Here is an 18,187-nt window from a genome sequence, read left to right as displayed (position 1 = left end):
GGGCAAGTCACTTAACCTTGCTTGCCTCAGTTTCTCATATGTAAAATAAGCTGGGGGGTGGGGAATGGCAAACTATTCCAGTATTTTTGCCAAGAAAATCTAAGTGGGGACACAAAGAGTTGGACACAGCTGAACACAACACTCTTTTTTTTTTAGCAACATCACTGAAACCACTTCATGTGAACCCAATGTTCTTAGTACCCTATGTAATACATAGTACCTAGAAGGAAGAAGTTGGGAAGAGGGAGGCACGCACAAATATATACAAAGGAAGTCTGTGGAGAAATTGAAACAAACAGAAAGATTATCAATTTCCAACAGTTTTTTTTCAGCCAATGACCAGGTTTATCAGAACATCCATCATATTTGGGCAGACTCTTAAGGAGTCTGAACATTAGTAAACTATTGGCTAGATTTTAAGAATCTGAGCAGTGGCTAGAATCTTAGCACCTTAATGGAGACAAGATGGACCTTATATACAGAAAGACTGTGGGAGGGATCTAGGAGTGGCCAAGTAGTTTGGGGGACTGGAGGAGGGGTCTAAGGAGATCTGGATGGGAGTGGCCAGTAAACTGGGGTGAACAGAACTTCTGGGACCTGGACCAAGTGGCCAAGTGAGAATGGAGCCTACTTAGGATTAAGAGTGGGAAATGGCCAGGGGCCATAGGGAGATAAAACAACAGAGGGACAGGCTAGGTTAAGGGTAACAGAGAATTAGGAGATTGAGTGTAGCCACAAAGAAAGGCCAGTTGATGAGTTTATAGCCTCAGGTGAATGCCAGAGATTTGGCCATGTGGGAAAGTCCAGGGTTTTTCCTTTTTGGAGTCTAGATCCCATCCTCATCATTCCCCCTCAAACAAGTGGGACCCAAATTCCTTTGCAGTAAGGGGCAAAGGTCTCAGCTTCTAAAAGTGCTTCCTGCTGGCAAGAGGCTCAGAGCTGTCCCTGCCTTGAGGGGGTTCCAAAGAGGAGGTTGACTGGAATTTACAACATTTTAAAGGGGAATATTCCAAAGAGTGGAAAACAGCATAGACACACAAAAAAAAGATGACCAAGAAATCATCAGGAGCCAAGAATTCATATGTCCACTTTCTCATCTCTATACAATCTTTTGAGAAGACATTACGTATATTCTTGATAAAATTATGAGAAAACTCTTTACAGAAATAAAGGGGATTTTGATAATTTGGAGAGATAGTTACTAGTCATTGGTTGAGTCATGCAATATAATAAAATGTGATAATACTACCTAAATTAATTTAAAGATTTAGTGATATTAAAATCAGTTACCTCAGTACTGTATCAGGGAATACTTTTTAGAATTAGAAAACTAGAACCAGAAAAAATGATAACATTCATTTGGAAGAACAAAAGGCCTAAATTTCCAAGAGAAAAAATGAGGGAAAGCTAAGAAGGAAGGGAACATAGCATTACAAGACCTCAGATTATAAGACAGTAGCCAGTGAAACTGTTTGGTCCTGATTAAGATAAGCCAGAAACAGAAACAACAGAAAAAAGTATTTTAGAATATGATTAACTGCAAAACATAAATTACTGGGAGAAAGATAACCTTTTTGACAAGAACTTTTTTTTTTTTTGGTGAGGCAGTCAAGGTTAAGTGACTTGCCCAGGTCACACAGCTAGGAAGTGTTAAGTGTCTGAGGTCAGATTTGAATTCAGTTCCTCCTGACTCTAGGGCCAGTGCTCTATCCACTGCATCACCTAGTTTTCCCAAGAACTTCTGAGTAAACTTGAAAGCAGTTTATAAGAAAATAGAATTAGACCAACATCTTGAAGAAACTACTAAAATGAACTCAAAATAGACATGCAACCTGGCCACCTTATAAAAAAGGTAGAAAATATTCAGTTACCTCTCACAACTATGGCTATGGGAAGTATTCCTAACCATACAAGGAATCATGAAAGATAAAGTGGATGATTCAAAACATTTTTTAAAAAGTTTTTGCATGAATGAAATAAATATAATTAGAAGGAAAAGACAAACTTTAAAATGGGGAAAATATTAGCAATACAGGTGTAATACCCAAAATATTAAGGTAAGTGTCACAAATACAGGAAACCAAGGGTCACTCTGTAGTAGCTATAGGATGAAAGAATATGAAAAAGTTTCCCCAGAAATTTTGATTCATTCACCGATTATCACTCTTAAATATAATTATTGATTGCTTTTAGGGGTTATTTTTTACTTTAATTTTTATTAATTTATTATTATTAATTATTAATTAATTTTCAACATTCACTTCTATAAACTTTTGAGTTTTGAATTTTCTTCCCTTCCTTTCTCCCTCCCTCCTCAAGATACCATGCAATTTGATATAGGCTCTACATATGCATTCCTATTAAACATATTTTCATATTAGTCACATTGTAAAGAATAATTAGAACCACAAAATAAAACAGAAGAAAAGACAAAGAATAAATAGTATGCTTTCATCTGCATGTAGACTCCATAGTTCTTTTTCTGGATGTGGACAGCATTTTCCTTCATGAGACTTTTGGAGATGTCTTAGATCCTTCCATTGCTGAGAAGAGCTAAGTCTATCAAAGTTAGTTATCACACAATGTGGCTATTACTGTGTACTGTGTTGTATCGTGTACAACGTTCTCCTGGTTCTGCCCACTTCGCCCAGCATCAGTCAATACAAGTCTTTCCAGGTTTTTCTGAAGTCTGCTTGCTCATCATTTCTTTCCCCCCCCCAATTTTATTAATTTATTGATTTATCAACAATCACTTCCATATGCTTTTGAGTTGAAAATTTTTCACCCCCTTTCTCCCACCCACCCTCCCCAAGATGGCACACAATCTGATATAGGTTTTACATTTACATTCCTATTAACCATATTTTCACATTAGTGAAGTTGTGAGTAAAAATTAAAACCAATAGGAGGAACCATCAGAAAGATGAAACAAAACTCAACAGAAGGTAAAAATAAGTGATAGTGATTTGACTTCCATAGTTCTTTCTTTGGATGTGGACAGCATTTTCCATCCCGAGGCCTCTGGAGATATCTTAGATCCTTGTAATGCTGAGAAGGGTTCAGTTTAACAATATTGGTCATTGCATAACGTGGCTGTTATTGTGTACAAAGTCCTCTTGGTTCTGCTCACTTCACTCAGCATCAGACCATATAGGTCTTTCCAGGTTTTTCTGAAGTCAGCCTGTTCATCATTTCTTATAGCACAGTAGTATTCCATTACATTCATATACCACAACTTGTTCAGCCATTGGTTTTGCATCAGTTCACAACTCCACCAATAGTACATTAGCGTCCCAATTTCCCTACATCCTCTCCAACATTTATCATTTTCCTTTTCTGTCATTTTACTAGCCAATCTAATAGGTGTGATGTGGTACCTCAGAGTTGTTTTGATTTGCATTTCTCTAATCACTAGTGATTTAGAGCATTTTTTCATATGCCTATACATAGCTTTAATTTCTTCATCTGAAAACCACCTGTTCATATCCTTTGACCATTTAGCAGTTGGGGAATGACTTATATTCTTACAAATTTGACTCAGTTCCCTATATATTTTAGACCCTGACTATAAAAATTGCTTCCCAGCTTTCTGTTTCGCTTGTAATCTTGGTTGCATTGGCTTTGTTTGTGCAAAAATTTTTCAATTTAATGTAATCAAAATCCATTTTGCATTTCATAATGTTCTCTATGTCTTGTTTGGTCATAAATGCTTCCATTCTCCATTTATGGATAATACTATTATGCTGTGAAAGAAAACGTAGACCAAAAATAACTCAATAAAAATAAAGTAAAAAAAAATATGCTTCAATCTGTAGTCAGATACCATCAGTTCTTTGCCTGGGGATGGATAGCATTTTTCCTCTTAAGTCCTTCAGAGTTGTCTTGGATTGGTGTATTGTGAGAATAGCTAAGTTACTCACAGCTGATGATCTTACAATATTGCTGTTACTTTGTACCCAGTACCTTTTACTTTGCATCAACCCATTCAAGTCTTTACAGGTTTTTCTGACAGCCTCCTGCTCGTCATTTCTTAGAGTATTATTCCATCATAATTACATACCACAATTTGTTCAGCCATCCCCCAATTTATGGGCATCCCCTCAATTTCTAGTTCTTTACTCTCAGAAAAGAGTTGCTACAAATATTTTTGTACATATAGGTCCTTTTCCTTTTTGATTTTTGTCTCTTTTGGGATACAGACCTAGTAGTGGTATTGCTAAGTCAAAGGGTATGCATGGTTCTATAGCCCTTTGGGCATAGTTCCAAATTGCTTTATAGAATGGTTGAATCAGTTCACAACTCCACCAACAATGCATTAGTGTTCCAATTTTCCTACAACTTCTCCAACATTTATCGTTTTCCTTTTCTGTCATATTAGCCAATCTGATAGGCGTGATGTGGCAACTCAGAGTTGTTTTGATTTGCATTTCTCTAATCAATAGTGATTTAAAGCATTATTTCATATGACTATAGATAGCTTTAATTGCTTCATCTGAAAACTGATTATATCTTTTGATCATTTATCAGTTGGGGCATGGCTCTTATTTTTATAAATTTGCCACAGTTCTCTATAGAGAAATAAGACCTTTACAAAGAAACTAGCTTAAATTTTTTTTTTATAGTTTTATTGGTATGGCACTGAATAAGTAAATTTAGGCAGTCATTTTTATATTAGCTCAGCCTAACATGAACAAATATTTTTCCAATTATTTAGATCTGACCTTTTTTTTTTCCCAGTTACTGTTGCTAACTGTATTTCCCTCCATCCTATTCCCCCTATGCCCATTTGGTATTTAATTGAGGATTTCTGATTTGTTCTTTTTCTAGCTTTTTTAGTTCCATACTCAATTCATTGATCTCCTCTTTCTCTGTTTTATTCATGTAAGCATTGAGAGATATGAAACTTCCCCTAAGAACCGCTTTTGCTACATCCCATAAGTTTTGGTATGTTGTCTCACTATTGTCATTCTCTTTGATGAAGTTATTGCTTATTTCTATTATTTGTTTGACCCATTCATTCTTGAGGATTAGATTATTTAGTTTCCAATTAATTTTTTGTCTATCTTTCCATGGCCCTTTATTACATATAATTCTGATTGCATCATGATCTGAAAAGGATGCATTTAATATTTCTGCCTTTCTGCATTGAATTGTGAGGTTTTATGCCCTAGTACAATTTTTGTGCAGGTGCCATGTACCACTGAGAAAAAAAGTATATTCCTTTCTATCCCACATTCAGTTTTCTCCAGAGGTTTACCATATCTAATTTTTCTAAAACTCTATTCACTTCCTTTTCTTCTCTCTTGTTTATTTTGTGGTTAGATTTATTTAGTTCAGAGAGGAGGAGGTTGAGGTCTCCCACTAGACCTGAACTTCTCTTCTAAGAATTTGGATGCTATACCACTTGGTGCATATATGTTTAGTAATGATATTACTTCATAGTCTATGGTGCCTTTTAGCAGGATGTAGTTTCTTTCATTATCTCTTTTAATAAGATCTATTTTTGCTTCTGCTTTGTCTGAGACCAGGAATGCTACCTCTGCTTTTTAAAAATTCAGCTGAAACATAATATATTCTACTCCAGCCTTTTACCTTTACCCTGTGTGTATCCCTGTTTAAAATGTGTTTCTTGTAAACAACATATTGTAGGATTATGGTCTTTAATCTATTCTGCTGTTTCCATGGGAGAGTTCATCACATTTACAGTTATGATTATTATATTATTATAAATATGTCATGATATATTTATGATATATGATATCATATTATACACACATATGACAACATGATAGAGATATAAATATGATATATTGATATTATACATTAATATATCATGATATATTCATTAACACATTCATAATTATATATTATAATATGCTTATTTTCTCTCTATCCTATTTCCCCCTCTGTTTATGCTTTTCTCTCTCCTTTCTCCCTTTCCCTCATCACTAGAATTTTGTTTTGGCCACTGCCTCCCTTTTATTAGCCCCCTCCTTTTCTTTCACTTTTCCCTCCTACTTCCTACAGGGTAAGTTAGATTTCTATACCTAACTCAGTATGTTATTTGCTCTTTGAGCCAAATCCAATGAGAGTAAGATTCAAACAGTGCTCATCTCCCTCCCTTCTTTCCCTCTACTGTAATGGGTCTTTGTGCCTCTTAATGTGATGTAATTTACCTTTTTCTGCCTCCTCCTTTCCTCTTCCCTTTTTTCACCACTTAATTAGATTTTTTTATCTTCTCATCAAAGTCAGCTTATACCCATGTCCTCTGAGTATGTATACTGCTTCTACATGTCATAATAAAGATACAGTTCTCAAGAGTTACAAGTATCACCTTCCCATGTAGGGATGTAAACAGTTTGCTCTTATTGATTAACATGTTTTTTTTTCTCTTTCTTATTATACCTCTCTTGAGTCCTGTATTTGAAGATCAAATTTTCCATTGTGTGCTGTTTTTTTTTTTATCAGGAAGGGTTGGAAGTCCCCTACTTCATTGAATATCCATCTCCTCCCCTGACAGATTATGCTCAATTTCCCTGGGTAGTTGTAGTTCAAGCTCCTTTGTCTTATGGAATATGATATTCCAAGTCCTCTGATCTTTTAATGTAGAATCTGCAAGGTCTTGCTTAATCCTGACTGTAGTTCCATGATATTTAAATTGTTTCTTTCTGCCTCCTTGCAATATTTTCTTCTTGACCTGATAATTCTGCAATTTGGCTACAATATTCCTTGGCCTTTTTAATTTGGGATCTCTTTCAGGAGGTGACTAATGGATTCTTTCAATGACTATTTTACCCTCTGTTTCAGGATAGTTTTCCTTGATGATTTCTTAAAAGATGCCGTCCAGGCACTTTATTTGATTATGGCTTTCAGGTAGACCAATAATTCTTAAATTATCTCTCCTGGATCCATTTTGCAGGTCAGTTGTTTTTCCACTGAGATATTTTACATTTTCTTCTATTTTTTCATTCTTTTGATTTTGTTTGACTGATTCTTGACATCTCATTAGCTTCCACTTGCCCAATTCTAATTTTCCTGTTTTCTGGCTTTTAAAGTTCAGCTCTGCTTCTGGGGCACTGACTCAAACTTCTTGTTCTGGGGGCAGAGGCGTGGTTTCTGGCTTTGTGTGCTAGGACCTCAAGTGCTGGCAGCTGGAGGCTATAGGGGTCTGGTAGCTTACCTGATGCTGAGCTGGGGTCCTAGTGTTAGTGGCTAGTGTGTGCTGAGGCCAAATGCAGTATTTCTGCATTTCCCAGGACTACATTAAAGCTCTGGGTTTGGGGGGGTTGCCTGCTCAGATGGGCTTTGCTGAAGCATAGGGAGATTTAGCTGCTGGAGGACACCAGACTGCTGGCATATGTGGTGGTTCTCTGAGCTGTGCTGGGGGAGGGTATTGGTATTGGCACTTGCCTACTCCACCACCCTGAGAATCAGGATTTCCCACTGGTTTGCTCAAGTAGGACTTGCCAGTGGCTTCTTGGGATGCCTCCCATCCTGTACTGTTCCCCTTTCATCAGAGCAAGCAGGACCTTTCCTGTTAATCCCTCAAGCCTCCTGGATTAAAAGACTGCTACACCCTGTTTTTCTGCTGGCTCCACTGTTCCAGGATTTTTCCTAGGGTGATGTTTTCTGGGTTTTTAGAGGTCAGTAAGAGAGAGTGAGAGCAACCTACTGCTTACTTTTCCATCTTGGCTTTCTAGGGGTTATTTTTTGACTCACTCATTACCTAGCATGTCATTTTTTTTTGCATATACACTTTAATATTTGAAATAACTAGTAATGTTTAATATTGTTCAATATTCAAATGAATAAACATTAAACATTATGATATTTTCAACAGACTCTCCAAAGGCTGGAATGTTTATTACAAACTGCAGGAAGAAAAAACTGTTACCTTTTTCTTATAGTGGACTTTCTAACAAATGTCCAAAATTAAATTGCTTTGTATATACTATTTATATAAATACAGCAAATCTTACAAGGGTCACCTACTGAAGCTCCTTAAGAAAAAACAAAAAGGGCAGAAAAGGAAATGCAGATTTGCTTTCATTTATACTTAACTATAACACAATATCCTATACATTTTGTGGGACATATTTGTAATTGGGTTATAATGATCTATTCTATGTATAATTGGATCTTTTCTCATGTCATGTGCAGCTACATTTCATTCAGGCCTTTATTTTTCAGTGGAAAATGTCCCCCTCATCAGTGGTGGTAGAGCTTTACCCACATCATACATCATTTCCATAGGGGAGTTATTGAGTACCAGTCAGGAATTCGGCCCGTCTGATTATAATACTCTTTTGAGATGGAATGACTCCCAAATATGTCTGCAGGGCTCCAAAAATAGCACTTCCCAACCAGGCCATACAATTAGACTTCGCAGGTGGAGTATGATTCTCTTAATTGGTGGTTTTGTTGTCTATATTTGTTCTAGAGAATTTTATTATATTGCTTTTTGCATTTTGGTATTCAGATTTTTTGAGCTCCCATTTTCTTCTATGATCTTTAACTTATCTCCACATATCCATTCTTCAAGTTCAACCCTTTAGATTTGCACAGGATTTACATGCTTATTTATTTATTTGTTTGTTTGTTTATTTATTTTTAACATTGCTCCTTATTGTCTATACCAATTTTTCCTTCATTTCAGTACTTTTGTATTCCAAATTTATTAGTGTCTCTTTCATTTCCTCTATTTAGTAAGATTCTCCACCACAGATTTAGTTTTTAGATCTACAATGAGAGATTACTGAGAGTTCTAATGTCTGAACTATATTAATTTCTAATTCCATATTTAATGAAATTTATTTCTCTTTGGAATTTCTCATTTCCATTTCCAATGACTGTGAGAAGTCCAAAGAACTCTAACTTGCATTAGGCACTACTTAATACACACTTCTTCATATTATTTCTCTATGAGGTTTTGCTAATACTTCCTTTTGTTTTTATCTGTTTCTGTTCATTTATCTGCCTATGTACTGAGCTTTCACTAAATCTTTTTCTCTTGACATCATAAGTATCTCAGCTTTTTTCTTATATCCCTCTGTTATTCATTCTCTGGATCCTCCCCTTTTGCTTGTGAGCAGAACCCCAAAGCTGGGCTGTAAGGTTGTCTCAGTTTCATCATATTGGAGGATATGAGGTTTCCCAACATGAATCTCTGCTTTCAGTAACACCTAGGGGAGAGGGAGGAAGGATAGGACTGACCTGAGCTGCTTTTTCCAGTCCCCCTTTTATCAGGCTTGATGCCTGATGTTGACACATTTCCAGCCTCCCCAATTCCTCCCTCTTTTCTTATCTTTTGTTTCATGTGGCTAGGCAGAATGAGCAATTGCAGATTTTTTTTCTGGTTAGGTGGGGAGATTGGTAGATCTTCAGGTAGAGTCACAAAGCTGTGGGGAGTCCTTACCCAAGTAGAAGCATCAAGTCACAAGGATTTCTCTTTTGCTCTCCTCCTTTACTTCACAGGATTGGGAAAAATCAGTTTTTATGTAACCTGGTGTTGTAGTCAAGAGTCAATGTAGCTGTCCCAATGTCTCCTGCCCCAAGCATGACTGTGAGTTAATCTGTTTTCCCTACAATAGGTATGTGGATGCTAGTGAAGAAAGGGCATTGAGTAAGACCTCTAGGTCTACTTCTCCAATGTTAATTTTCAAGGTTTTTTACTTGGGTGGGGTTGAAGTCTGGGAGTTAGGGTCCATCATCCTCTTCTGTGTATTTAACTGTAATTAATCTATATCTAGTGCCTAATCATTTTCTCTTGGTAGAATTGAATAGGTTCACAGAAAGCAACTTATTTGCTATCTTGCTGGTTAGGTCAAGCAAACAGTTTTCAAAAGAAATTTGTAAACATAAATGAATAGACAAAACCTAGCCCAAAGTACTGTGAGTAAGAGAAATGCAAATGAAAATACCTACGAAGTTTCACTTAGCTCCATCAAATAGGCAAAAGATAAGAAAAGATGAGAATAATCAATGTTCAGTGGTTAGAGAAACATACATGTATCTTATTTGTGGAGCTGTAAAAAATGGAATTTCATTTCAGAATTATGGAAGAAAAGTTACTAAACAGATCTATACTCTTTGACCGATCAATACCTTTCTGTGAATAATGGCACAAAAAAGTCAAAGACAGAAAGGTGAGTCTAATATCTCAAAGCATTCATAGTAGCACTCTTTCTGGCAGCAAAGAACTGGATATGAAATGGATATTCATCTGCTGGGGAACAGCTTTAAAAAACTACAGCATATAGATGTAATAGAATATTGTGCAATAAGAAATGACATCTATGAGAAATTCAGGAAAACTTGGATTTTTTTTTGAACCAATATAGAGTGAAATTCAGCAGACCCAAGAAAACAATATACAATATAGGTCAAAAGATTACCAAAAGGAAGTTGAACTCTAAAAACAATAAAACTATTGAACTTTCTGAAGAAGCAATAACAAATTCTCACACAGCAAGGAGGAGAGGGATTACTAGATGGAATATTATAAATATATTGTGAGACAAGTTTTCTGTGTTGGATGTTTTTCCTTAATTGCTTTTTGTTGGCACAAAGAAGGATTCAGTCTTAAGGGTGGGTGAGCAATGACTGATATAAAGACAAAAGCCATCAACATCTGCAAAATACAACTTGAGCAACTGACAGCCTGGATTTTAAAAATGACATTCTATAATAGCCCACATCATCACAATGACTGAGAGCTGCAGAGACTGTAAGACCTGACTGAGTGTGCTTGTTAATCACTGAAAATAATTTTACTTGGTACAGCAAACTACAGCCTTAAAAGTTCTCTTCACATCTTTTTTTTTCCATCTTACATGTTAAAGTGACATAAGATTCTATGACATATGGGACCATGGAACTATTTATCTTTCTTTAGCAATCCACAGAAGATGAATAAGAACTAAGGAAAGTATCAAAATCAACATGGAGAGACATATGCTCACTGAAGATGTTTGTCAGTGCCTTGAAAGATTAACCTGCAGAGTCTAAATAGAAGAATTGATCATGAAGAGATTCCCTAGCTGTGTCTCATTATGGATGATGTGTTGTTAATTATAATCTATTCCTAGAATGCTAGAGGGCATTCTCAATAAAATCAACTGGTACTAAATTGAGACTAACCTACTGATCTACATAGGAAAAACCATGTGAACGAAGAGTGGATTTTGTCTCAATTATGGCAGGGAGGCAGGCAGACAGACAGGTTATTGAGTTTGTCCATGAATGCACATGCTCTAGACAGATATCACAGAACAATAGTAAATTGAGCCTAGATCTGAAAAGGAAGAATACATGAGGCTGGATTGCATTAGGGAAATTGCACAATAATATCCATGATTCTAAGATGCTTGCTGCCTCAAGAGCCATCTTTTTTTTTAAACAATAATATTCATTCTGCTGTTGAAACTATGTAGCTATAAATCATGGAATATCACAATTTCATAAGATACACAATTTGAGACTACCCAAAGGAAAACAGAAATTATATATGACTCAAAGGACAATGGAAACTTGTTAAATGGTGTATGTGATAAGATCAAACTGGAATAAAGAACTAGTGGCATGAAGGGGAAAAAAATTAACTTGTTGAATATAAATACATCACTAATGATGAACTTGTCATTGAGAAGTGGCATAAAAGGCATGGTCAAGAATGAGGTCTGGTCATATGTTGAGCATAAGGAATAACAAATGTTGTCCAGTATTGTTTTGGTGGTCATGAAATACTGAAAGAACTTAAGAAAGGTTTGTAGAATAATGGGTGGATTTTCAGTGAAGGATTTACAGAAAACATGGATAAGAACTGTGTGAGATAATATGACATAAGCTAATTGCTACTTGTAATATAAAGAAAGTATCCATGATGAAGAAGCCATAGGTCCACTGAAGTTATTATAAAGCACTTTCCAACTCTTCCTTCTGTGCCCACTTTAAAACAATTGTTGATATAAAAAAAGGAAATTTCATTTAAATTCTAATGAATCCCAACAATCTAAAATCGTAAGTGCAAAAAACATCATATTCTACATTATTCAATTAATACGTATTTTTGTTTCCTTTTCTTGCATTATTTTCACAGTGATTGGGGTTTTGAATACACCACAGATAAACACTTAAAAACATTTTGGAAAAAACTCACCAATTTCATTCTGCAGAGACAAGTTCCGAGACAAGTTTCTCAACAATGAGATTGCAGTCTTTTTTACACTTAAATCACTCACATGTAGCATCTTTCTTATGTGCTGAAGGCCATTTTCCTTTTGGACAACAGTCTGGGCTACAGCAGATGGCATCTATATATAAGGCATATACTATCAGTGTTCTGGGTAGCATTTAGTTCTTAGGAAGACAAGGCAATATCTAGGCTTTTTTGATGACTTGAAGTTGAGTAGAATGTTTTAAAAACTAATTTTATGTCAATAATTATCATGCAACTACTTAATCCATTTTTAAAAAATCCTTAAAAATTAAAAAATTTCCCACAGTTTAAATGTCAATTTAAAATCATTTGCTCTGGAATAGATACTGACCCTTTTAGAAAATGGTTTCTGATATAGGCTGAGATAACTTGCAACCCTAAGCTAGATATCAGAGTCACAGATACCTTGGATTGATTGTTGCTTTGACAAAGGACCAATGAAGGGCTGAAAACATTTGTACTCCTTTAACAGGTAGAAACTGAAAACAGCAATGTTAGGAAGAATAATTATTTAAAATATTTAGTTATTTACTTCCTCCCTTTCTGATAAACACTTCTTCACATACTACTCCATTCCCTAGTAGTGGCCTTCCAGTTGTCCCTAGGGGCAGTGTCCAAGTGTCCAAGCCCCCTTCCTGTAGGTCATTATCTTGACATCTCTTCCCTATAAGGCCACATGTCCTAAAGTCTGATGTCTCTCCTTTTCTGCTAGACTTAACTTCATTTTTTCTAAAAGTTGAATTGTAGATTCATTTCATTGCTATGTGATAAGAATTGCTAACTACCACATCTGATAACAGCTAAGGTATGAAAGCTGCTGATTTAAGAGAACTATGAGATGAAAATTTTATTTCACTGAAGGAAAATCCAAGGAAATCAAATAGTTAAAGTGTGGAGGTTTTCTTTTTCAAAACACAAAGTCTAGGAAAATTTCAGATGGATAATAAAGGTACTTATAAGAATATTTTTTCTTGGATTCTCCTTTTTGGGTGTGAAGAAATAAAAGAACAGATTGGCTCACTAAAAATGGCAAGACTGTTACTTTAATTGGCTCTAAAAGCTCAGGCAAAGTAAAGGGACATTGGGCATTCTTTTTCCCAAGAAGCCTTGGATACTTTTGGGAGACTTCCTAGAAGTTTGGGTCAATATTAGGTCTGAGAGTTGGGGCAGCTAGGTGGCCCAGTAGATAGAGCACCAACACTGGATTCAGGAGGACCTGAGTTCATATCTGGCCTCAGACACATAACACTTACTAGCTGTGTGACCATGGGCAAGTCACTTAACCCCATTGCCTAGCCAAAAAAAAAAAATTAAGTCTGAGATTCCCAGGATCATCTGTATCCTCCAGGATAGACTAGATGGAAGGGGCATTGAAAGCTTAAACTGACCATGTTACTCTCTTGTACAGAGGAGGAGGGATGATCCTCAGATCACTCCGAGCTCCCCAAGAAGGCCTTAGATCAGAATATTCTTGATCCCTAACTCAGCTGAAACTGAACTTGTCTGAGTAACATAATGAGTTTAAAAGCTATTTGAATTAGTTTAAAGTCAGGCACTAAGTGAAAGGGATATCATATGATTTAAAATGAGTATGGAAGACTTTCATAAGGCTCAGCAAATAAGCATGGATAATGCACAGAAATTATACAGGGAAATAATACTCTAAGAGATTAATGAGGGGCAGCTAGGTGGCGCAGTGGATAGAGTACCAGCCCTGGATTCAGGAGGACCTGAATTCAAATCCGGCCTCAGACATATAACCCTTACTAGCTGTGTGACCCTGGGCAAGTCACTTAACCCCATTGCCCAGCCAAAAGAAAGAAAAAAAGAAGAGATTAATTTACAGTGAATTATAATGTATAGTGAATGTATATTAATGTATAGTGATCTATCTGAGACCACTTTCCTAACTTTCATTTGTACTTAGAAGTCCCTCACAGTCTCCTGAAGGTGTCTCACTACTACTTAACTCCCTTAAAGATTCGAGATTTATTGTTATTCAGTTGCTTCAGTCATGTCTGACTCTTCTTGACCTATTTGAGGTTTTCTTGGCAAAGATACTGGAGTAGTTTGTTGTTTCCTTGTCCAGCTCATTTTACAGATGAGGAAACTGAGGAAAACAGGGTTAAGTAACTTGCCCAGGTTCACACAGCCAGCAAGTGTCTGAGGCCAGATTTGAACTCAGATCTTTCTGACTCCAGGCTCAGTGTTCTATCCACTGTGTCACCTGGCAGTAACCTTTTGGATTTGTGGGATTTTCTTTAACTGTCACACGTGAATTGCCACATAGCTTGTGTTGTGCTTACCACTGATTATAAGACAGTGGCAATTTACATTTTAGAAAAGTTATTTACTTAGCAGGTATAGTGAAGACAGTTGTTACAGAAACATCCCCACAACCAGGAGCAGACTCTTCCTGGGCACACACCAGGTCCCTGGGGACAACAGGTTCAAACTTATAGTAAAATGGTCTCAAGAAACATGTGTAGGAAACCAGTATGGCAAAGGGATATCTTGCAGCTCCTAGTTAGTGGAAGTTCTTTTTTGTATTAAAGGAATCCTCAAGAAGTTCTCTTAGGGTAGGCTCCCTACTAAGGTTGTCTTTCCTCAACATGACTAGTATGTCCCCAGTCTGTGTTTGAATTTTCAATGTAAAGACTACTGCTAGACACTGCTACTCTGGAGATGTGGCCATTGGCTCAGGGAGACACTGTTAATGATGCTAACAGAATCTCCAGGTCTTCTGACCTTTTGAAGATCAGAAAGTTATAACCTAGTCTATTCAATCTCTGGATACTTAGGTGCTTTTTTGCAGGAGACTGAGAACATTTTTGTCCTTGGTATGTATTTCTTTAATTTTAGCTGGATGCATTGTCTTCTACTATCCTAATATGGTCAATGGAAGAGGAAGAAGAAAAAGAGGGAAGTCCTCTAATCTCCTCTCAATAGTTTAGAATTCTCAGATCCAGAATTTATAATCTTCTTTCACTTGATCAACTGGCCCAAAATTATCTTGCTGTTTTTATGTTAGCCAAAAGTTGTGATTTGATCTTCTTCTACCAATCCTTGTGTCATCATGTATTTTTATCTAATGACTTTTCAATGTTCCTCTGATTCTTTTGAATTGATTAAGGACTTACATTCACTAACTTTGGAGTGATTAAATAGAGATGTCTGAGGCTTCTGTGATTAACAAATGCATCCATAGGTCTATGCAAATTTACTTTATTTGAAACACAAGTGAATCAAAGGGTTGGAGCTTTGGTTGAGTTTTCTTCATAGTCATTAGATGTGATAAGGGATTTTTAAAAACATTTTATTTCCTTCAGAGCACTAAACTACAGTTTAGTACATAGAATCATACCAAAAGAGATATGTTAGCATTCATCCCAAAGCCAATCACGAAATACTTTTGAATGATCAATTTCAAATTATCACAAAACTGTTCTCCAGTAGAATGAACAATTGATAAACTAATTATATTTTCTCAAAAATCTGTCTTGTTTTCATACTCTAAGATAATTTAATGGTCACAATGAAAATTTATAAGTTAATTTCTGTAAGTTATTTACCTAATCCTTATTTACATAGTGCTGAGCTAAAGAGTTTCTGGTGGGGATCAGACCTTTTAATACTTGTTATCTAAATTGTTCCAGCAAGGAAGTTTCACAATATAGACAGGAGCCCATGCTGATTTACCTGAGGTAAAGTCTTAGAACAGAAACTTATTTTTTTCAGAGGGGTTAGTACACTTTTGGTGACCAAAAAGAAGTGTTTACAAAATTTACCTTCAATCCACAAGAGAGGACAGAAGAATACTTGAAATTTTATAGTCAGATTTCTGTGAATAAGTGCCAGAACATGGTTTCTTTCTCTACAATTTGACACACCCTGGGAACAAAAGGAGCATGTTCTGGAAAACTACTAAGAAACTAAGAGTTTCTTGTGATTCTTCCTGGAATTGAAATGGGCACATTTCTAACTTACCACAATTTCCCATCTTTGGGTCTAATGAATTTTACTTTATCTTTTAAAAAAGCATTAAAATAGGAATAAGATTTACCGGTCCACTTCCTGCTGTGAGATTCTGGAGAGCTCCCAAAGATGCTTCTTGGGTGTAGTTTCTTATGCTTTTGGCTATCAAAGATAGATACATTCTTATCACAATGGAGTGCCACAGCCATTCCACACCTTTAGGATTACTCTTTTCCTCTGGCGGTGGGATATCTTGGTATTGCTAGTCATGTAAACATATCAAATTCTAGAATTAATGTATTGCAATCACTTTTACAATTCCCTATTCAAACTATAATACATTGGAACAATTGTCTAAAATAGAGTAGTAGAAAAAAAGAGCTGAGAAGCAGGGCATATGGTAGAAGTAAATTAAAAGAACATGAATGGTTCCATTTCCCATGGGTGTGCTGGTAAATATTTAACAACTGGCTCTCCCTCCCACTCCTACCCTCACTCGCATGACACACTTTTAAGTTTGATCTGCTGTTATCGTTTCCTCGTCATTTCCTTATGTCTAGAAAATCAGCAGAACAATAAATCAAGACAATTTTAGAGCATTTGCCCATTTCTGAGTTGTAAATGCTAACAATGAAAATTTAACAATAAGCTCTACTCATCCAATTTGAGCTGACTTCAGCACACCCCTGTGCCCCAACTCAATTTTCTTCTCCATAATTCTACTTCCTTTCAACTTCTTCCCTATGGGACATAACAGAAGGCTCTGTTTCAAGAAAATAGGATCACAGATTTAGAGTGGTAAGGAATCTTAAAAGTTATTTATTCCAAATTCCTTCTTTATACATGAGGAAACTCAAGCCAAGAGAAATGATTTTCCCTAAATTACCCAGATTATATAGCCAAGACAAGATTTGAACTTAGGTTTTGTATTCCAAATCTAGTCCTATTTCTACTATACCATGCTGTCTAATAAAGGTGAGCTATGTGTCTTACAAAGTTATAAAAAAAACTAGATGTTACATAGTCCCTCATATATCATTACGTTTGCTGCATTATCATAAGTCTTAGATCACTGCTGTCTGAAAAATTATAACTAGGTGGGGCAGTAGGTGGCATAGTGGATAGAGCTCTGGCCTTGGAGTCAGGAGGATATAAGTTCAAAATCCAGCCTCAGCCATTTGTCTCACCAAAAAGCAAAAACAAACAAACAAAACAAACAAAAAAATTATAACTAGGAGAAAAGGTCATATTCTGTTATCTTTCATGTCAAAATTGTATTAATTGTGTAATCTTCTAGGCTATTTTGATTTTGGACTTGTCAAAATCAGTCTTCTTAATTTAAAAGAGAGATGTTTTAGTTAATACTTAAGAGGTTAAGAGAACTGAAAAGCAACATTTTGGCAAACTAGATAATTCATCAAAGACATCACAACTATCCTCTAAAATAAATAAGGATTAAAATTCTGGTCAATTTTGACTCTTTTTTCCCCTCAAGTCCACCATTAAACAATTTTTAGCTATTTAATTTATCTTAGGGAATAGTTGAGCCAGCTACATAATCTGAGGCTTCTTCCAACTGAGGAAGCTAAACCTCTATGATATGACTGTTCTATATGCAGATAGTATTGATTTTCCTAGGTTTCTTTGAATAAAATTCCTATTTATGAAAAGCATTCAGAATCCAGAATCAAGGCACTAGCGATGCCTTCTCAAGCCTGACTATATGACTGATGAAGCCGGTGAAGTTTGGAGGTAACTTTGTTTGGAGTCAAAGAATTCATTTGAGGACTTCATAGTAAATCTCCATATATCAGGACTGGTTACTGTCAAAAGTGTGCAAACTTAATTTTATTGTTTTCCTCTGGCCTGCAAACGAGGGGGAGAAGGTTTAGAAGCATACATTATATGAAAGCATGTTATGAAAACATATCCCAATATACCTCTTTCACTTTCCTGCTTCGACTTCCAAAGCACCCAATACTTTTGTTATTGGAG

General features: G+C 36.0%; 1 protein-coding gene across 1 annotated transcript in view; it reads right to left on the bottom strand.

Moving 5' to 3' along the window:
• PKP2 (plakophilin 2) overlaps nt 1-18,187 on the bottom strand; it is a 136,986-nt gene that overhangs the window by 10,680 nt on the left and 108,119 nt on the right. The window contains 3 exon segments of the mRNA XM_020975811.2: nt 12,158-12,311; nt 16,281-16,454; nt 18,133-18,185. Of these exon segments, the coding sequence (XP_020831470.1) occupies nt 12,158-12,311; nt 16,281-16,454; nt 18,133-18,185 (381 nt within the window).

Source organism: Phascolarctos cinereus, unplaced genomic scaffold (assembly GCF_003287225.1).
Source record: "Phascolarctos cinereus isolate Bilbo 61053 unplaced genomic scaffold, phaCin_HiC Scaffold_1;HRSCAF=81, whole genome shotgun sequence".
Taxonomy (NCBI): domain Eukaryota; kingdom Metazoa; phylum Chordata; class Mammalia; order Diprotodontia; family Phascolarctidae; genus Phascolarctos; species Phascolarctos cinereus.
This window is presented reverse-complemented; position numbering and strand designations above follow the sequence as displayed.